This window comes from Sorex fumeus, unplaced genomic scaffold (genome assembly GCF_029834395.1).
Source record: "Sorex fumeus unplaced genomic scaffold, SorFum_2.1 ptg000098l, whole genome shotgun sequence".
Classification (NCBI taxonomy): domain Eukaryota; kingdom Metazoa; phylum Chordata; class Mammalia; order Eulipotyphla; family Soricidae; genus Sorex; species Sorex fumeus.
This window is the reverse complement of record NW_026606155.1, coordinates 15,235,393-15,257,690: the sequence shown is the minus strand read 5'-3', so window position 1 is coordinate 15,257,690 and position 22,298 is coordinate 15,235,393. Positions and strand designations below refer to the sequence as shown.

General features: G+C 39.9%; 1 protein-coding gene and 1 pseudogene across 1 annotated transcript in view; one reads left to right on the top strand and one right to left on the bottom strand.

Moving 5' to 3' along the window:
• CEP128 (centrosomal protein 128) overlaps positions 1-22,298 on the bottom strand; it is a 512,196-nt gene that overhangs the window by 377,239 nt on the left and 112,659 nt on the right. The window contains exon 13 of the mRNA XM_056134021.1: positions 20,106-20,257. Within this exon, the coding sequence (XP_055989996.1) occupies positions 20,106-20,257 (152 nt within the window). The remainder of the gene's footprint in view (positions 1-20,105; positions 20,258-22,298) is intronic.
• On the top strand, positions 7,591-7,773 carry LOC130042104 (uncharacterized; annotated as a pseudogene).

Below are 22,298 nucleotides of genomic sequence, written 5' to 3'. Positions count from 1 at the left end.
AGTGGATACCTAGAAGCAGGATAAAGGTAAAGGTAAAGTTAAAGGCCCTCCCGTTGATCGTCGATTTGCTCGAGCGGGCCCAGTAACGTCTCCATTGGAGACTTTGTTGTTACTGTGTCTGGCATATCGAATACTCTCGGTAGCTTGCCGGGCTCTCCGAGAGGGGCGGAGGAATCGAACTCGGGTCGGCCATGTTGGCCGCTTGTAAGGCGAACGCCCTACCCGCTGTGCTATGGCTCCAGCCCTAGCCTAGAAGCAGGATAGTTGGGTCAAATGGGAGCTAATCCGAACCTTTTTGAAAAATCTCCATACTGTTTTCTCCTAAGTCAGGATGAACTGACACTTGCTGCTGCAGTAAATAATGGTTCCTCTTTCACCACACTCCCACCATTTGTTCTTTTCCATTCTTGTGATAAATGCCATTCTTACCAGAATAATGTGTGTATCCCATATATCTCTTGGGAACCTTTCTTTGTTTCCATCTATTGTTATTTTTTTTGTCTCTCTGATACTGAGTGTACATTTTTTTTTATCCTGGTACACAATATCTTCTAAGGAACAGCAATGTAAGGGGCTCAGCAGACACACATTCAGCTTGTGGCTGGCACCACAAACACTGCCAGGATTAATCCCTGAGAAAAGAACTAGAAAAGGTCCTGAGTACAGCCAGGCATGTGCCAAATTGGGTTCAATTCTTGGCCCTTTGTGGTACCCCCAATCAAACTGAGGTCAACCCTGGAGGTCCATCACTCCCTCCACAGCCCCTGAACTATAGAGTACGGTTCTGCAGATCCCCAACACCATGAAGCTGGCAAAAGGTACCCTTGACCTGTCCGGTAAACAGAGCCCGAGTGATATTATCATCCTTGGATGTTTTGAACTGCTGAAATGCTGTTAGCAGAGAATCACCAATGTGCACCCAAGCCTTATTTGTAAAAATCTTGGGAACAACCCACCCACCTACCCAAAAAACCCTAAATTTTGGTATACATGAATTTGTGGATTCTAAGTTATAACGTAGACCTGTCCTTACTGCTCCCTAAGTGTGACTAGAATAACACTCTAATCATAGAAGAAAGATCTTCCTCTATATCCAGTTCCCAGTGTAAGGCTACATGTTCATCCACAGAAGGTCTAAGCTCTCAAGCACTGTTCCAAAAATTCTATGTCAAGACAAAGAACTAAAGCTCCCTTTCTCCAACCCAAACTCACTTGCGAGCAAAAGACACAGGACTCCAATACCTAATTCCAGGTTTACTTCAATAGAAACAAAAAAAAGTGCCTGCAGTTTTCCCTACTAGTCTTCACTAGTTGCAAGAAGAGGGGGATTTCAATGCTACAAGACTGTCACTATTGAGACTTTTTGTTGGTTGGCTTTTTGTTGTTGTTGTTGTTTGGGGGCCATACCAATAATGTTCATAGTTTATTCCTGGCTCTCACTCAGAAATCACTCCTGGAGGTATTCCGTGAGCCATACAAGATCCCAGAGATCAAACCTGGATCAGCCACATGCAAGGCTGTAGAAAGGGCCCTACCAGCTCTATTAATAATTCAGAGCAAGATTAAGGTAAAGGTAAAGGTAAAGGCCCTCCCGTTGATCATTGATTTGCTCGAGCGGGCCCAGTAACGTCTCCATTGGAGACTTTGTTGTTACTGTGTTTGGCATATCGAATATGTCACGGGGAGCTTGCCAGGCTCTGCCGTGCAGGCGAGATACTCTCGGTAGCTTGCCGGGCTCTCCGAGAGGGGCGGAGGAATCGAACTCGGGTCGGCCATGTTGGCTGCGTGCAAGGCAAACAACCTATTGCTGTGCTATCGCTCCAGCCCTGCGAGCAAGATTAGTTTTTTTTTTTAATTGAATCACCGTTAGATACAGTTACAAAGCTTTCAGAAAGGGAGCTTTGAGTTTCAGTCATACAATAATCAAACACCCATTCCTCCACCAGTGCCCATTTTCCACCACAAATATCCCCAGTATCCCCCCCATCCTACACCTCCCCCTGCCTCTACAGAAGAAAATTTACCCCGTAATATCTCTCTACTTTTGGGCATCATGGTTTGCAATACAGATACTGAGAGGCTATCAGTTTGATCCTTTACCTACTTCCAGCACACATCTCCCATCCCAAATGATCCCTCCAACCATTACTGACTTAATGATACCTCCTCTATCCCACCTGCCTTCTCCCTCAGCTCATGACACAGGCTGCTAATCAGGGATCAATATTCCTGGGCCTGTCTCTACTGTCCTAGGGTGTCAGTCTCATGTTATTTTATATTCCACAAATGAGTGCAGTTCTTCTATGTCTGTCCCTCTCTTTCTGACTCATTTCACTTAGCATGATACTCTTCATGTCTATCCACTTATAAGCAAATTTCATGACTTCATCTATCCTAACATCTGCATAGCATTCCATTGTGTAGATGTACCAAAGTTTCTTTAACCAGTCATTTGTTCTCAGACAATCAGGTTGTTTCCAGATTCCGGCTGTTGTGAACAGTGTTGCAATGAACATACAGGTGCAGATGCCATTTCTACTGTGCTCTTTTGCACCGTTGGGATATATTCCCAGAATTGAGATTGATGGGCTATATGGAAGCTCAATTTCTAGTTCTTTATGGAAAGCCCATATTGTTTTCCAAAAAGGCTGGACTAGTCAACATTTCTACCAACAATAAAAGAGAGTCCCCTTCTCCCCATATATGCATCAGCACTGGTTATTCTTGTTCTTTTTGTTGTGTTCCAGTTTCTGTGGTATGAGATGATATCTCATTGTTGTTTTGATCTGCATCTCCCTGATGATTAGCGATGTAGAGCAATTTTTTTATGTGCCTTTTGGCCATTTGTATTTCTTTTTTGTGGAAGCTTCTGTTTACTTCTTCTCCCCATTTTTTGATGGGGTTGGAGGTTTTTTTCTTCTACTAATGTCTTTTACATCCTACATATTAACCCCTTATCAGATGGGACTTGAGCTACCTCCAGTTGACAGTCCCGGATTCCGCAGCAATTTTACTGAGGCAATCTTCCATTACTAAGGTGGTAGAATCAAAGAACTCTACTAGCATCTGTTATTCTGTGTAGATTTGAATTACACTTGGCTGTTAAATGCTTACAACCTAAAGATAATGTTCTTTAGCACTTCTCAAAAAATTGGTCTCCTGGAAACTCTCAATTTTCATCTGAGAATTCTCTTTTTAAAATTCTCTTTTAAAAAATAATAATTTTGTAGACTTAAGACTTGTAGACTTAAATTCTCCAAAATTCTCTTTTAAATTGTTTTAAAAATAATTTTTGAGACTTAAGACTGAAAATTGACATTCTTTTCGCTGTGACTATATTTCCATTAATTTCTATTCCTCATTGTTTCTCCTGAGAAGTTACCTATTAATCTTATTGGATTCCCTCAAGCAAGATAAGTAACATTTTTGTTAATGACTTAAAATTTTTCTCATTGTCTTTGTCCTTAAGTCTTTGACTGTAATATGTTCAGATCTCTTTACATTTTTTTCCATCTGGAAATAATTAGGTTTCTGGGATATATGTATAATGATTTTCTTCAAATAAGGAACTTTTTGACATTACTTCTCCTATATTGTTTAGATCCTTTGGCTCCTTTTGATCCTCTGCGATTTCCAACACAAGTATGTTGGTTCTCACATTCTTGGAAAACATGTTCATTTTTACTCATTTTTCTCTCTAGAGTACATGGTCTTCACTAATTTATTCTAAAGTTTGAAGATCCTTTCTCCTTATAGGTTACACTATCTACTGAGGCTTTTAAGTGAATTTTTCATTTCCCTTATACTTTCTCCATGAAGCAGCACATCAAGGAGATTCCAGAATTTCCATATTTTAAGTAATTCTCATATTTTTTATTAATAGTTCCCATTTAGAGAAAGACTGTCATCAGATACACTTTAATTCTCTTTAAAAACTGCTTTCCTTTGGTTCTTTGAACAAATTTACAACAGCTGATTTAAAATCTTTAAGTACCACATCTGGTTCCCCTGCTTCCTTCCGACATAAGAGTCACACTTTTCAGTTTCTTTTTATGTTTTGTCATGCTTGTTGAAATGGGTATTGCAGATAATATACTCTATCAAGTGGGAATACTGACTCATTCCCTCCATTGGGGGAAACGTTGTTATCTTTTGTGTATGGTAGCCGATTGGCTAGAATAGTCCAATGAAACCAATTCACCCTTCCTTGTTTTGTCTCTAAATCATTACTCAGAGGTGAGCCCTCTGTTTGTGCACAGTCTCCACAACCACCAGGAATGACTGTGGTTTTAGCTGGACTCCTTTCAACTGTCTAGTTCCCTGATCTCTCCCTTTAAGCTCTTGACTAGTCTAACGAGGATGATATTGTGTTTAGAGTCTCTATTAACTGCCAAGTAACGCTCTTTCTTCTGGATGCCCTGCGGTATAAACTGATCCATGGTCTGATTCAATTAAAATTACACCTCTTTGCAGGGGAAGGGTGCTGCCAGTCTTTGGGGTATTCTCTGATCACAAAAGAGCTCTTCATAGTTGTCTCTTTCTTTGATTTGATTATCTGCATTAAAATTCTAGCTGATAATCCTGGTATTCAATCTCCAGCATTCCGAATTCCCCATGGGGAACAACCATCACCCACAGCAAAGAGCCACGAGTAGCCCATAAGTATGCCCCCCCCCAAAAAAAGGGTTCTAGTTGATATATTCATTTGTTGCTATGAGTATTATGAAAAATTATCATCCTCTTTAGAGCTTACACTCAAGACCTCTATTGCTCTTGATATCGGTCTTAGATAAGAATTTTTTAAATGTTCTATTTAAAATAAAATCAGCCAATTCCTTAGGCAGAATTATTAAACTCTGTTTATCTAGTCTCCCTCTTCTCAGAAAAACCTTTACCTCACTGCATCAGAAAACAATTAACTTCAAGAACTGTAGTTAGGCTCACTCAGTCAGGTACCTGCTCAGCGGCAGGGCCCCTTCCCAGGGTTGGGCATCTAATTAGAGCCCCTGAAAACGGCTGGTTTTCAGTCTACGCGGGATGGAAACTGAGGCACACCGCATGCACCCAAAGCTGAACCATTCCAGGCACCCTCTGCTCACTTATCCAGGTACCAGCCCAGCGGCAGGACCCCTTCCCGAGGTTGTGTGTCTAACTAGACCCCCTGAGAACAGTTGGTTTTCATCTTTGGTCTATGGGGAACGGGAATTGAGGCACACCACACACACCCAAAGCTGAACCATTCGGGCACCCTCTGCTCACTCATCCAGGAACACGCCCAGCGGGAGGGCCCCTTCCCAGAGCTGAGCGTCTAACTAGACCCCCTAAGAACGACTGGTTTCCATCCTTAGTCAGCGGGGGAAGGGAACTGAGGCACACCACATGCACCAAAATCTGATTCATTCCGGAAACCCTCTTCTCACTCATTCAGGGACCCACCCCATGGCAGGGTCCCTTCCGGGAGCCGTGGCTGTGTTAGCATTTATTCTCCGCGAGTTATTCTCCCCCAACATATCACATAGGAACCATAACTTATCCTCTTAGACGAAACATTCACTAGGTTAGCTTAACCACCAGAAACACATTAGCCAAAATTCATTAAGCCCATCTTAATTAATTCTGCATCATAAGCAGAATAGTAACAGTCAGCATGAAGGTCTCAACCACACAGGTCACATTGGTAAAGCAACACAGAGGTGCACCAAGCTTACTTATTGGAGAGGCTAGCCCAGAAGACACCAAGAGTAATGAAGTGCTAGACAACCTCTCTGACAAGGAATTTAGAAGGGAGCTACTGAGAATGCTTAGGGAGCTAAAAGAAACAATGGAAAGCAATGCCAATAAAAGACAAGAGGATTTAAAGGTAGAAATGAGGAAATTGCAAACAAAATTACAAATGGAAATGTCAGACCTGAAAAACCTGGTAGGCAAATTGAAAAACTCACTGGAAGGCCTCAGCAGCAGAGTAACAGCTGCTGAGGACAGAATCAGTGAGCTTGAAGATGAAGTTCAGAGACTCTCCAGAAAAGAGCAGAAAATGGAAAAGAGACTCACAATTCGGGAACAGATGGCAAGAGAAGATCGTGATGAAGCCAAGAGAGGTAACATAAGAATTATTGGAGTCCTAGAGGGACAGGAAGAAAACCCTGATGAAGAAGAAACTGTCAAAGACGTCATTGCTACAAAATTTCCAGAGCTGAAGAAAACAAGCGACCATGTTCAGGAGGCCCAAAGGGTACCAGCTAGAAGAAATCTGAATTAAAATACCCCAAGACACATCATGATCAAATTGACAAAAACCTTAGATGAGACAAAATGCTCAAAACAGCAAGATCAAAGACAGAAATTTCCTATAAAGTAACATCCTTAAGATTAACAGCTGATTTGTCTGATGAAACTCTCATGGCCTGAAAACAGTAGTGGGATATAGTGGAAAAAAACTCAATGAAATAAATGCCTCACCAAAAATACTTTACCCAGTGAGACTCTCATTCATAATAGAAGGAACAACACACAGTATCACAGACAAACAACAGCTCAGGAACTTCATAGGCTCAAAACCATGGTTACAAGAACAACTAAATGGGCTACTTTAAGGCAAGACAGGTCCCTCAAATACAGCAAATTTCAACAGAAAAATGGGACAAAACCCCATAGCAATAATCTCTCTCAACGTCAATGGGCTAAACGCAACAATTAAAAGACACAGAGTGGCAGGATGGATTAGAAAATTGAACCCAATATTCTGCTGCCTGTAAGAAACACATCTCAATAGTCAAGACAAACACAGGCTCAGAGTCAAAGGCTGGAAAACAATCCCACAGGCAAACAACTCCCATAAAAAAGCTGGGGTAGTCATCCTAGTATCAGATCACATTGATTTCAGAGTGAAGAAGGTGACAAGAGACAGTGAAGGCCATTTCTTTTTGATCAAGGAATCTGTAGAACAGGAACAACTTACAATACTAAATGAATATGCACCTAATGAGGGACCAGCAAAGTACTTAAAACAATTACTCATAGACTTGGAGAAAGACATTGATAGCAACACAATACTAGTGGGAGACTTCAACACCGCTTTATCACCTCTTGATAGATCAACCAGACTCAAGCTTAGCAAGGATATACTTCATCTGAAGGGGAAAAAATGGAAGAAAGGGACTTAGTCGATATATACAGGACACTTCATCCTCAAAAAGCTGAAAACACAATTTCTCAAGAGTGCATGGAACATTCTCCAAGATAGACCACATGCTGAGCCACAAAACATACCTCCATAAAATTAAGAAGATAGAAATTGTATCAACAATCTTCTCAGACCATAATGCAATGAAATTAGAAGTAAATCACACACACAAACAGAAAACTAAACACCTGGAAATTAAACAGTTCACTTTGGGACGAGTGGCAGCCCACTTCAGTTTGATCCCCAGGACCCCATATGGCCACCTGAGTCCACCAGGAGTGATCCCTGAATGTAGTAAAGCCAGGAGCAACCCCTGAGCACTGCCAGGTGTGTGCCCCAAAAGTTAATTTTTTTTCAGAGCATGTTTTTTCTGCTAAGATCTTGGGGCAGGGGGAGGAGGTGGGTTATGGTTCATTATTAGAGAAGTTTCTCTGATCATGTAGAGCATCTGAAACCATGAGGATGAGCCGGAGCATCCTCTTCTGAGCCTGAAGATGGTTCTAGGTTCTGCTTTAGCAACTGTCTTTTACCATTGATGGCCATCATCTTCCATTGGAAAAGTGAGAGGGAAAAGATAGAATCTATGTGATTAAAAAAAAAATTTGGAAGAAAACAAGGATATCTCCTGGCATGAAATTTTTCAACATCATTGATAAGTAAGTAGACAAGGAAACAGCCAGACAGAAAAAAGAAAATTAAAGATCCAGATCAGAAAAGAAGTAAAACTATCACTGGTGGCAGAATATGTAAAGGAAACCCTAAAGAACACACAAAATTACTAGAAATAATGAGTGTAGTACAGTGATTGGAGAGTAAATCAACATGCAAGATTTGACTGCATTTCTATACAAAATTAGTTAAATAGTCATACAAACATCCCGCAGTGGTTAGCATACAAACTCATAGGCCCAGCTTTACAGATTCATGAGTAATCTCAGAAGAGATGCAAGCCAAGCTGCAAAAATTCATGGGTACACCGGTCCTCTGACTGAAAACTCTGGGCCACCCTGGAGTAATTGTCCAAGTTCTACAGATCCTAGAGCTCCTGGAGGGACACCTCCAAATTGCACAATACTGACATCCCAATAGGAACATACCAAATTAGATGAAAAAGTAACATAGAAGCCAATGAAGCTCAATAGACAAAACAATAACACTAGCAAGGATCAACTAACAACAACAACAAAAAAAACCTTTCCCTGATAAAAAGACTTAATAACCCCAAGATGTGATATAATAATGTTCACAAATTTTATTTCACTAAAATATATTTTGATAATTCCAATAGCATTTAGTTCTAACAAGCAATATAAAAGAATTATTTTGTGCCTGCTAAGAGTCCAGGCTTGGAGGGAGAGGTGGAAGAATTATAAGCAACTTTATAAATCAGGGTTTAAGTATGGCATATTTTTAAAGAAGACATGGAGAATGTATTCCCATTTACAACTTCATCAAAAAAGTTGGGTGTTTTTTTTTAACCACATTTATTATTAGAGAAATGTAAATCAAAAACACAGTCACCTTGTGAGACTGGCCTATATCAAAGAAGAAAAAAATTATATATACACACACACACACGTATAAACAAATGTTGGCAAGGATTTGGAAATTAAAGAATCCTTGGTACACAGTTGATGAAGATGTAAATTGGCTCAGTCTCAAAAAAAATAAAAACAGTTCGGAGATTCTTTTAAAGAAAGAAAAATGTGAGACTGGAGAGATCATTCGAGGGTTAAGGGATTCACCTTAGGCATGGCTTGATCACCAGCATCACACATGGTTCCCAGAGCACCACCAGATGGAACTCCTGAGCAGAGTCAGGAGTAAGACCTGAGCATTGCTGGATGTGGCCTCAATTTCCCCTCATCCCCGCCGAAAGGAAAGAGCATATGCTCTAGTAACACCACTCTTAGGTATTTATCTGAGGATATGAAGACAGTTATTTCCATTGATTTAATGAGTTTCTTTTTTTAAAGGGGGGCTATTATTTATTTTTACAACTGTAACAATATTACTTTCATTCTTGTTTTCTGCTTAAATTTTAAGTTCATAATTGCCTAAAATGTTAAATCTATCCATAGCAAATATTATAGTTACTTCATTAATCTATGATGAATGTAAGTTCCTCTCATTCTCTTCAGCTGACATACGCACATAGATAAACATATATACATCAACATGTACATACACAAAGAGAGGAATCTAAAGATCTATAATTTCTATTTTAAAACACAAGTATGCAATTAATATGATTGGGCCAGAGCAATAATGCAGTAGGTAGGGTATTTGCCTTGCACACAGCGAACCTGGGATCAATCCAGGTGTGATTCCTGAATGAAAAGCCAAATTTAACCCCTGAGCATTGCCTGGTGTGGCCCCAAAACAAAACAAAAAAAATTAAAGTTAAAATGATTTCAGAATTTAATAAATTAATATTTCATTCTCTTGTACAACACTCAAATTATAAACCATAAAAATATCAGATGGGTCAAAGGCAAAAAGAACATATTCACTTCATTTCCACTCTGGTTTTGTGAAATATTCATGCAACTCACAGAGCTACAGAAAATGGAAAACTGCCTTTCTTCACCATTACTGAAATTCCTATTTTTCCACATAGATGAAAAATTCTAGAATTAAACCAAACTCCCATTAAGTAAAAATTTTATTTACAGTTCATAGATTTTGCTGGTAGTACACTACTACTAATACGTATGAAGATCTCAGAGTATAGAAACTTAGGAAGTTGCCTCTATGTCAGAATAACTTTGGTCAATAACAGACAAAACTCATTCCACTTGGTTTCACAACCTTAACCTCTGTGAAATTTTGACACCAATATTTATTTCCTCCATAATATAATCTATCATTATACAATTAGTTATCACTCAAAAATAGCTTAATTTGCATGCATGCTCTTGAATAAGGAGGGAATTATTAAGAATTTTAAAAAAAAAAAGAAGTACAGAGGAAACCAATAGTGGTATTAAGATCTCAATGACCACTAGTCTCTAAAACATTAAAGTAACATATAAGGGGCACAACTGCAGAGCAAAGTGGCCAACTTCATATAAGAAATGCAAGAATCACAAGACTATATTCTAAAAGCATGGTTAAAAAGGAACAATCGCTCTTTCTATATACTATTCATCAAAAACAAACTATCATTTCTGCTTTCTATTACCTCTCTCCTTCTAAAAGCAAATTCTGGCATTCAAGTCCCAAGGTTTTGCTAATGAATAATCAAATCATGTCAGTTGTCACTCAATTATCACTTTCAACATTTAATCTAAATGATGTGCAGCACCTTGTTTTTTTCTTTCTTTGAAGTTCTTCATTGAATTTAAAAGTCAAATTTTTTTTCAAGAAGAGTAAGTTGATGGAAGATGGAGGCTGAGATTAAATCAGGGGGAATCATTGATCAAGGATGCTTGGAATTCTTATGAATACAAATAGCCTATCAAGGTTAATGAGGTTCAGCCTAAGTTTAGATGAGAAAAATGCACTTCCTGTTTTTTTATGCAGTTACAGATATAAGGTCTAGGGTCCAATTTGCAAGGTAAATTATGCAAACTCGAATGCAGTTTTCCCTTTTCTTCTACAAGTTATATTCACTGGTTTTCCCTAGTGTAAGAACAGCTGCTTAAAATACACATTCTAAGATCAACAAAAATTAACACAATTAATGAGAGGGAGCAAATGTCCATTTAAAAATTCTTTCAGAATTAATGTGTTTTTAAGAATGACAGAAAAATAAATAGTTGCCTTTCAAAAATAATCAGAGCAGCAGATGGTTCAATGGACTCAGAACATGCTTTGCTTGCTGGAGGCCCAAGTTTGATCCCTGGAACTGCCTAGGTGCCCCTCCCCTCCCACTCCGCCACACCTCCGGCAATGCCAGGGGTAATTTCTCAATGACAGAGCTGGAAGTAGTCCCTGAGCACCCCTGGGACTTTTCAAAATACCTTTCAAAAACACCAAACATAATCAATCATAAAAAAAAAATCTTACAAGGCATTATTTCAGTTAACAAATGTTGAACAGCTTAATATGATATGGCATTATCAGGGGACATAAGGAGATAAAGAAATAATACCTGGTTCTTAACTCACACTCTTATGATCTAAAAAGAGAGGGGTCTTTTTACTCATAAAAGGTCCCAAATTATCACATTTCAATTACAACATCAGTGAATAGCCAAGAGCAAAATCTGAGCATAGCAGCACATCAAAAGTAGATGATGCAAATGAAAGGCTAAACAGAGGTAGACAAGAATATTCTACAGGTAGTGGAGGGGAGTAGTTGTCAACATGGACCAGAAAAGACCCTATCTCTGCCATGCCAAACATGACCACAGGCATGGTGGCCTTTTGAAAAGAAGGCAATCCTTAGAAAAGGAGAGCTTTTGAGATGCAGGAGAAGAAGACTCAGAGATTCTGTAGGTTACTAAAATCTCTGCCTGAGACATGTGATTCCTTTCTTTTACTTTATGGAATGCATTCTCCAATTTGGAAATTTGTCAATTTTTTTTTACTTGGGGTGTGTACCTGGTCCTTTACACTGTATAGTAGCCCATATTCTCTCTTGAGTGCCTAACCCTTTTTTCTCTTCCCTTATATTTCCCAAAAAAACTTAGGTTACTTCACTATTTGTTTACTTACTGAAATTCTCATCCATGAGGGCACAGAAAGCCCTAAAAGGAACTCTGGTGCAATCTGATGACTACCTAGTGGGGCTGGGAAGACACAAGCCTCTCTGCCAGAAGGGTGAATCTAGCAGACTTGATCACTCCTCAGCCTCCAGGCACTTCCTGGTAGGTGAAAGGGAAGATAAGTATACTCCCCTCTCAAGGCTACCTCTCTCTCTCACCCACTTCACCTAAGTCACCCACCACAAAAGATGACAGAATTTGATGGGGTAAAAAGCATCTCTGCCAATGTGACTCTGAGAGGACCCTTGTCCGCGTCATAAACAAGCAGACCTTTCGGACCCCTTTATTCTCTGGTTCAGCATAAAATTTCCTGATTACTAATTAAACTTCTCAAATCCCTGTATAGAAAATTGAGATCAGTCCACTGTGGAGAATGAGGTAAATACCTACAAAGCTGGTGCAAAAGAAATGAAAAAGTCAATTCAATGTTAAAAGCCAACAAGGACCCACAGTCTCCCGGCTACCACCAGGTTAGCTCACTGGCCCTGTCTCTCAGACTCACGGCTAACCTCAGAAAAGATACAAGCCAAGTCACTAAAATTCACAGGTACATCTATCTTCCAGCTGAAAAGTCTGGGGGCCCTTGCGAAGGGGACAGGCCAAGTGCCATCCTGCCCAAGCCCAAGCAGTCTCATCCACACCCAACAACTCCAGCTATGCCAACTGCCCACCTTCATGGCTTTACAACTAATCTCTGTGGAGATACAAGTCAATGGCAACTCAGATACACTGGTTTTCAGATTGAAAACTCTGAGGTCTTTTCAGAGTGAGGGCAGGTAACTCCGACTCTCTTCCTCCCTGATCCAGAAGCCCCAGCAGCCACCCCATCCCATATTTGCCTCCATGTAAACTTATCAGCCCCGTTCTACAGATCCTGGAGTACCTGAAGTGTGCAGCCACAAACGAGATACTTCCAAATTGCACAATACTGACATCCCAGTAGGAGCACACCAAATTAGATGGGAAAGTAAAGTACAAGCCAATGAAGCCCAATAAACAAAAACAATAACATAGAAAGCTCAACTAGCAACAAACAGATTAGTAAACCCTCAGACATGAAATTAATGATCCCCAAAATGAGATATAACAATGTTCACAAATTTTCTTTCACTGAAATGTTTTTTGATAATTCTATTAGTCATTTAGTTGTAACAAACAATAAGAATACACTGTTTTTTTCCTGCTAAGGGACAAGCTTGGAAGGTGGGTAGGAAACTGGAGAAAGTCCTGCAGGGAAAGTCACATGGTGGTGGGACTTGTGTTGTAACACTGAATGCCCATAATAACTGTATTGTGAATAACTTTGTAAACAACAGTGTTTAAAGAAAAAAGTGTGTAGAAAATAAAATAAAAACCAACAAATTCCGGACTGGAGTGATAGCACAGCGGGTAGGGCATTTGCCTTGCACATGGCCAACCCTGGTTCGATTCCCAGCATCCCATATGGTCCCCCGAGCACTACCAGGAGTAATTCCTGAGTGCAGAGCCAGGAGTAACCCCTGAGCATTGCCGGGTGTGACCCAAAAAGAAAAAAAAAATTCCTCTGGGCAGTGGCTTGCTCTTCCTCCAAAAGCCAAAAAATCAGAGCAGGTTGAACTCTTATTTAAAACAGTTTTAACTCTTATTTAGAAAGTGTGTGACTTAGGTATGCAAATAAGAGTGAGTGTGCCTTAGGGGACCAGCCCAATTAGAAATTTATCTCTCTGATACCCACCCACCAGTCTAAAACCCTCCTTCCTGAAAATAAGCTTCGATATTCTCTTTTCCAATCAAAATTGCCTCTAGTGACCTTATAAACAAGATGGCTGCTTTGAGAACATAAACAACAATCTTCCAACCCGCTGGTTTGTTGCCAGTGAAACTATTCCTACACTTGTTCTATATCTCAGGGAATAAGACCTTCACAGTAATAACTTTATGAGTCCCACATTAAATAACAAATTAGTGCTCCTCTTGCATTTTTACTCATATAAGGCATTTTCTAGGTCACAATAGCTTTCAGACTCAAAATATTTTAGGTCTCAGGACCAAAGTGATATACAGTGGGTAGGGTGTCTACTTTGCATGCAACCAATCCAGGCTTTATCTCTGGCTCCCCATATGATCCCCCAAGCCTGCCAAGAGTGGTGCCTGATCAAAGAACCATGAGTAAGTCCTGAGCATTGCTAGGTATGCTCCCAAAACAAAACAACAACAACAAAAATTTGTAGTCTCTTTAAATATTTTAAATCACACAGAGAGTCTGGGGCAGGTGGGAGATGGTGGGGTGGGGGGCGGCAGAGAAGTTAAGGCATCTACTGTTAGGGGGGTAGGGAAACTGTTCAGGCAATTCTTAGAGGATTTGGGGACAATACCTGCTATACTCAGTGAGTCAGGACCAATCATTCAATGCTTGGTCCCAGAAGCGCAGTAGTGTTCTGGTTACTGTGCAGGGGGGTAGGTAAGGACGGAGGGTGTACAGGGAGATGGTAGTAGTACTAGTACTAGCAGTAGTAGTAGTAGTAGCAGTACTAGTAGTAGATGTAGTGCCTGGGATAAAACTTAGGATCTTACACATAGAAGCGTGTACTCCAGCCTTTGACTTATCTTTCCAGCCTAGAAATATGATTTTAAAAAGGATTTTAAAGGAATCACTTAACCACTTAATCACTTAACTTCCCGTTAGTCGTCGATTTGCTCGAGCGGGCGCCAGTAACGTCTCCATTTGTCCCTGTTGCGTGCTAGAGTAGCCCAATGGCATCTGTTCGCTCAGGGAACACGAAGAGCCTCAAACCGATCGTTCATGATCTTGACGAAGAAGTCTGACCATCTGGTAGGTGGGCGGCCATGCGGTCTTTTGACATCCCGTGGAATCCAGTTGGTAACAGCTCTAGTCCAGCGGTCGTCTTTAAATCTCATTACGTGACCAGCCCATCTGATTTTCGACACCTTGGCAAATGAGACAGCGTCCCTGATTCTTGATCATTGAAGGATGTCGGAACTCCGGATTCTTTCTCTCATTTGAGTGAAACGTGATATTCCAAGCATAGCTCTTTCTATTCTTCTTTGGGAGACCTGAATAGCGTTCTCATCTTGTCTGCGTAGGGCCCAGGTCTCTGAGGCATATGTTAATGCAGGAAGAACAGTGGAATCAAAGAGATGTGCCCGGAGCCGGAGGTTCTTCGTCCTCTTAGCTATTTCTTCGACGTTCTTGAAGGCGTTCCAAGCCACTCTCTTCCTCCTGCGCAGCTCGGGTGCCAGGTCATTTGTCATGTTGACTTCTCAACCTAGGTACACATAGCTGTTGCATTCGGAGATGGTCGTTTCATTGAGAGCAAATGGGGCATCAGGAACGAGGCTGTTTCTCATAAACATTGTCTTCATAAGATTCAGCTGTAGTCCTACCTTTCCACACTCACGGTCAAAGTCGGCCAGCATTTGTGCCGCTTGGCTGATGTTTGGTGTTATTAAAACAATGTCATCAGCAAAGTGGAGGCGGTGTAGTTGCCGACCATCTATCTTCACTCCCATTCCTTCCCATTCCAGTCGTCGCATGATGTTCTCGAGGGTGCCACTGAAGAGTTTCGGTGAAATGGTATCATCCTGCCGCACCCCTCTCTTGACATCAACGATCACTTCTTTGTAGAATGGTGAGATCCTGGTAGTGAATCCGCAATACAGCTCACGGAGGATCCTGATGTATTGGGCTTGAATGCCCTGATTGGCTAGGGCTTCAATGACCGCTTCTCTCTCAACAGAATCAAAGACCTTCTTTAAATCAATGAACGTTAAACAGAGCGGCATCTTGAACTCCCGAGAAACCAATGAGCTTGGTTATCATGTGGATATGGTCGATGGTGCTGAATCCTTTGCGGAACCCGGCTTGCTCGCATGGTTGTCCTTCATCTAGTGTTCTGCCAATCCTATTTAGGATGACTCGAGTGAACAACTTGTAGATGACAGACAATAGGCAGATCGGGCGATAGTTGCCAATGTCATGGATGTCTCCCTTCTTGAACAGTAGTACGGTCTCTGAGATCTTGGACTCCAGGCTCGGCGGACCCAGGGACAGAGTTTCTCTGCTTGCTCCCACCAACCACAGGTGACAAAGGGATTCTAATCATGAGCCCCACCCTACCCTGCCCTGTCTGCTTCCATCAACCACCCAGGGATCGAATTGTGCACAGAAGACCCACCCTACCCAGATAAATACCCCACTGGCAGCCTTCCACTATCGACACTACCTCCACTACTCAGCCGTCGCGACATATCATAAGACACTAAATACCCATCTTCCGGAATTGTCCTACCATATTTGATAGGGTTCAAGTATGGTAACACTTACAAGGGTGATTAGAGGTCGCCCCAAAAGCCTCTATCCCTCTCGGAAAGACTGGTAAGCTACCGAGAGTATTCCGCCCGCACGGAAGAGCCTGGCAAGCTATCCGTTGTGTATTCGATATGCCAAAACCAGTAACTACAACTGGTCTCATTCACCTTTAAATAAAATATGCTTTAAAAAAGGAAACATACAAATTAATATAAAGCGAGGTTGGTTTTTCAACATTTTTCCAACCATGGACCCCTTTCTACCATGTTTCCTTCTTGTGGTTTCTTCTACATGCCCCATCCCATTCCCAAACTGTTCTAGCAGCTGACCTGCAACCTTAGTGTCAAATAGGTATTCATGAACTTTATCTGTGTCCTCCTTAAAACAACCTGAGGACCACAGGGAGCCCTGTGGCCCATAATTGAGAAAAGTTGATAAAAAGTGAGATGGAACTACCATAAGAACATTAGTGATGTGCTCAAAGGGATAGATCGGGAACCAAGAATGTCATTTGCAAGTGATAATGCAAAAAGTGTTCAGAGAGAAAAAGATGAGGTTTCCTATAAAAAGTAGCTATTATAGAAACAGTGAATAACTGAAATAAAGACTGAAAAATGGACAGTAATAAGGAAGTTCAATAGAAATCATTAATTTTACAATACTACGAATAAGTTTCTATGGAAGAGTTGTTAGAAAATGGAGATGGAGCTGAAGCAATAGTACCAGGGATAATTGCAACCCTGTCTTGATCCTGACATTGCATACAGTCCCCATAGCACCACAGGGAGTGATCCCTGAGCACAGAACCAGGAGTAGGCCCTGAATATCATTGGGAGGAAGGAAAAAAGGAAGGAGGGAAGGAAGGAAGGAAGGAAGGAAGGAAGGAAGGAAGGAAGGAAGGAAGGAAGGAAGGAGAAGGAGGAAGGAAGATAAGGAGGAAGGAAGGGAATGCCAACTGGCCCAACCCTTTTGGAAAGCAGTATGGACGATTCTCAAAAAATTTGATCTCCCATTTGACCCAGCAATACAATTCCTGGGAATATATCCCAGAGAGGCAAAAAAGTATAGTCGAAGTGACATCTGCACTTGTTTGTTCATTGCAGCACCCTTTATAATAGCCAGAATCTGGAAAAAACCTGAGTGCCTGAGAACAGATGACTGGTTAAAGAAACTTTGGTACATCTACACAATGGAGTACTATGTAGCTGTTAGAAAAGATGAAGTCATGAAATTCACATACAAGTGGTTACATGGAAAGTATCATGTTAAGTGAAATGAGTCAGAAAGAGCTGGATAGACACAGAAAGCTTGCATTCATCTGGGGAACATAAAGCAACAAAATGGGAGACTAACACCCAGGAGTGGCCTAGATTAGTACCAGGAATTTTGCTCCATGACTTGGAGGCCAGCCACACATGCTAGGGGAAAAGGAAGCTCAGATAGAGAAGAAAGCATCAAATAAAGGGTGTTGGGAGGATCCTCCCAGGGTGGGAGAAGCATGCTAAAAGTAGACTACGGACCAAACATGATTGCCACTCAATGCCTCTCTTGCAAACCACAGGACCCAAAAGGAGAGAGAGAGAGAACAAAAGGGAATGCTCTGCCACAGAGGCAGGATAGAATTGGGGGAGTGGGGGGTGGGAGGGATACTGAGACCCGTGGTGATAGAGGATGGGTGCTGGTGGAGGGATGGGTACTTGATCATTGTATAACTGAAACCCAAGCACAAAAATGTGTAAGTCTGTAACTGTACCTCATGGTGTTTCACTAATAAAAAAAAATAAAATAAAATGAAGCATTATGCTTAAAATTATACAAAAGTCTGGTAAACTGTCATTTCTTCCAGGCATAAACAATGTATTTTTGTGATACTTTTTCAGTGGCATCTAGGGAAAAACAGTTCACTATCCAAAAATAAACTTGATCTCACACATAAAACAAACTCAGAGAGACTTCTGTATCAATTTTATAACATTACCTTTACAGGGATAGGAAATATGACACTAGGGATTTGCTCTTTGCTGTTACCTGAACCTAGAACAATGCCTGTTATGTAATAGATAGTTAATAGGTACTTGATATGTAAATGTTCAACCTCCCAATCCAATTGCCTTTCATACCAAACCTATACAATTCAAACTAACACAAGATAACAACTCTTCCCCTAATACTTGTGAAAATGGGGGGATGGAGGGGAAACTTTCATAGGAGACTCTAATAACAGCATCATTAGGTTACTTAAAAAGTTATTTTTCAGTTTACATACTTGAGATTGGGAGGAGTCTGAGGGAGAGTCTCACCTGTTGATATTAAGGGCTTACTATCTGCTATGTACTCAGAGGTCACTCCTGAAGGGGCTTTACTGCCCATAAATGGTGCTGGGGATCAAATCAGAGTTAGCCACTTACAAGGCAAAGGTCTTGGGGCTGGACAGATAGTACAAGCAGGTAAGGTAAGGCACTTGCCTTGCACGAGGCCGGTCTGGGTTCCATCCCTAGCACCCTATACGGTCCCCAAGCCCCACCAGGAATGACCCTGAGCACAGAGCAAGGAATAAACACTGAGCACAGCCAGAGTGGCCCAAAAACCAAAACCAAAATTTTAAAAAGGTAAGGCCCTAAACCCCTGTATTATCTCTCTGGTCTCCATATATCTGAGATTTTTTTTTTAAATGTCTCTCAGGGGTATTTCAATGGGAGATGGAGAGAAGGCAGGAAAGAGAGAGGCAGGTAGTAAAAGAGGCAAGACAGGCTAACATGAAGAGATAAACGGTTTAGCACAGGAATTTATATGCCTTTGATATTTATACTTATAGATTGCTTTAAATACTTAAGCAAAATGATCATATTTTAACACTTTTGTCAATAAGATCAAGCACTAAAATAACAACCATAAAGAAGAAAAACATTAAAAGTCCTATAATTACCATTGCTCTAAGATTATTTCCCTTAAGTATTTATTAAGTAAGTCTTTATAAGCAGAGGGCTATGCAAAATATATGTCAATTTTCATTATCTTTGCTATCTGAATCTGGACTAAATCTAAAATACATTTTCGATTGACATGCTGACAAGATGAAAGAGAAACCCGATGGGGGAGACTTTTACTATTTCCTTTGGATTACATTATGTTGGGTGCTTTTAACATAAATTTTCTACCTTTCATTACAATTTAGCAATCTCCTCAAATGTGTCAACTTATTACAATTAGAAAACAACTTCGCTAATAAAAACAGATACAGCAGAGGACAGATACATATCTATTTCCAAGTGGCGTCTCTGTTTGATCTAATTTGCATAATTATAATTGGAATTAAGCCATTTCCTTTTTGTGCAGTTCTTCCCTTTGATTTTTAAAAATTTCTGATAATTATCCCATCTTCACCAGATAAAAGGCAGGAGGAAATGGTAGCTGCCTACTTATACTTCATTCATGATTACCACATCATTCATGATTACTACACAACTCTAAGTTCTGCATTAACATGCAGACATCACACCTCTACCTCAAACTGTGACAGATTTGAAAACCTTATGAATCCCAAAAAAAGAAATATCAGTAATTCCTTTTCTTTTCCTGTGCCTTCAACCAATTTCACCCTCAAAATAAATGGCAACTCACTGCACCTTCGGAGAAGAAAGATCCCTTCTGCCTATAGAAAGAGCTAAATTGCAACTAGAACAGAAAGATTTCCAGGCTTAACTGGTCCAGGCTCTGAGATTCAAATGAAAGAGAAATGAACCTACAGAAATTTCCCATCATCAGTCACTTACATAAATTGACACTATGTGAAAACAAACAAGTTGAGAGACTATCATAATCTTGATATTAAAAGTTCAGTAAGCAATTCTACGAAACAAAACTGGATTACTTTACATACGGCTTAAAAATAGCAAAGTCACCTCTATTTGTGCTGCCAAATGTGCTTTCTCCCGGTCTTTTCGCTCCATGCACCGCTTCATTTCCTCTAACTCAGATGCCATTGCGTTGAAGCTCAGCTGTACTTTCAAATCTGACATCTGCTTCTCCAGATCCTCTTTTCCCCACTCAATTCCTTCGAAGAGAAAATGGAAAGTTTGATTGTTATTCTTTACTCACAGGACCATGTACTTTCTTTCAATTGGTACAAAACTGTGAGGCTTTGATATTCCAGCAAATATGATCCAGAATCGATAGCCAACTTTTTCAGAATTCGCTGGTTTAGTTTCCTATATTGAACAGTTTCCTACATCATCTCCACTGTGCTGTCATCCAGTATAATGCCACATTAATATGAAATAGGACTTGGCTGATTTCAAGTAAAATTTATTTCAGAAAAGTTCTACACTTTTTTTTAATTTAACATTTTACATCTCTATTGTAACTCTGTAAATCAGCTCTATTTTGGTGAGAAAGTGGGATAGGAAAATTAGAAACTATGTTAAGATTTCAGGACCGGATGGAAAATTTCACCAAGCAAAGTGGATAGAATTGGGATGATAGTCCTGAGAAAAGAAACTGTATTGTACACAAGGACACAAAACTGAATTTATATTCAGGTAATCACACAATAGTTTCAGGTTTAAAGCTAACATAAATGAGAGGACAAAGAGGGAAAGTCAGCAGAGTTTATTCATTACTAGGAGACTTAAAAATTATCCTAGAGATCAAGAATTAGCACCCATCTTCTATAAAAGGGAGGACAATAAATATTTTGACCACATGATTTCTGTCACACAGTGCTCAACTCTACCATTGTAATCATGACAGTGAGTAAATACATGGAAATAACTATCCCCCTAAAGTGAATATGCATAAAAAGAGCAATCAGAATTTGATCAAGATTTGTTCTTTGCATCTGTTAGGTGTCCAACCTACGTTCAGTTATTTGATAATTTGTATTTACTCATTATCCAAAATAAGCAGCATAATGTCTTACAAACAGAGAGAACTCAATAAATCATGAGAGATTTTCATTAAAGGAGGGACATGGGCCAGGAGCCAGTACAGGAATTAAGGAGTATGCCTTGTATGTGGACAACCTAGGCTCAATCCCCTGCATCACATAGTCCCCTGAGTATCACAGGTCCAGCCCTGGAGGCCCCCAAACACTGCCCCTGGGGTGGCCTGGGTAAGCCCTAGCACAGACAGCTCAAGCAATACCACATCCACATCTGCAGACTCAGCTAAAGATTGCCAAAAAAAAAGGGCCCCCAAGGATCCTGAACATCTTTTGGGAGATCCCACCACCCCCTGGAAAAAAACAAAAAACAAAAACAGAGTAACATGAAGGACTTGTGTCTAAAAAGGGTTTCTCCAGGGCCAGAGCCATAATATAGCAGGTAGGGTTATTGCCTTGCACCAATTCTTCCAGTGGAAGAATTTCAAGGAGGAAATAAACAAGAGATAAAAAAAGATAAATAGTGAGAAAATTTTCTTTAAATTTGACTGAGAAGACCGCTAGTGAACCACAAAGTCAATTTTAAAAGCAGATGTGAAAGTTATTTTTGCAGTTGGCAGAGGAACAAATACAGCTAGAGTGTGACTATAATTGTCACTTCTTGTGTAGAATGCTATAAGTAATATAAGTAATCCTATAAAATAAAAAAAATCTAGAATTGTTAAAAGAGGTGAAGAAGTCCATTATCACATTGATAAAGAAACCTGGAGATTCTGTAAAACCTACAAATGGGTAAGAAAAGTGTGATTCTGTTAGTCCTAAAAGACTTACAACCAAAATAACTACATTTAATCAAACAAAAAACAAATTACAAGTCTTAAAAGATGAATAACAATTTAGGATATTCCTTTTAAAAATAAGTTTTAAAATATTAAATATTTAATAATATAAAATTATAAATATATAAATATATAACACATGAAACAAGTAATTTTTATAACATGAAAATATTTAATCAAAACTACCTGGCAATAGGGAAATTCTACACATTGATTTATATAAAGAGAAAAATCAAGAAAATATTTACATTTTCTTAATTTAATAGTATACCAAACACAAGTATTTTTTCAATAGGCATTTTCAGTAGAAAAGTTCATTGCTGAAATAAATTATACACTGGATAATCCAGACTAACATATTATAAACCCTTAGAAAA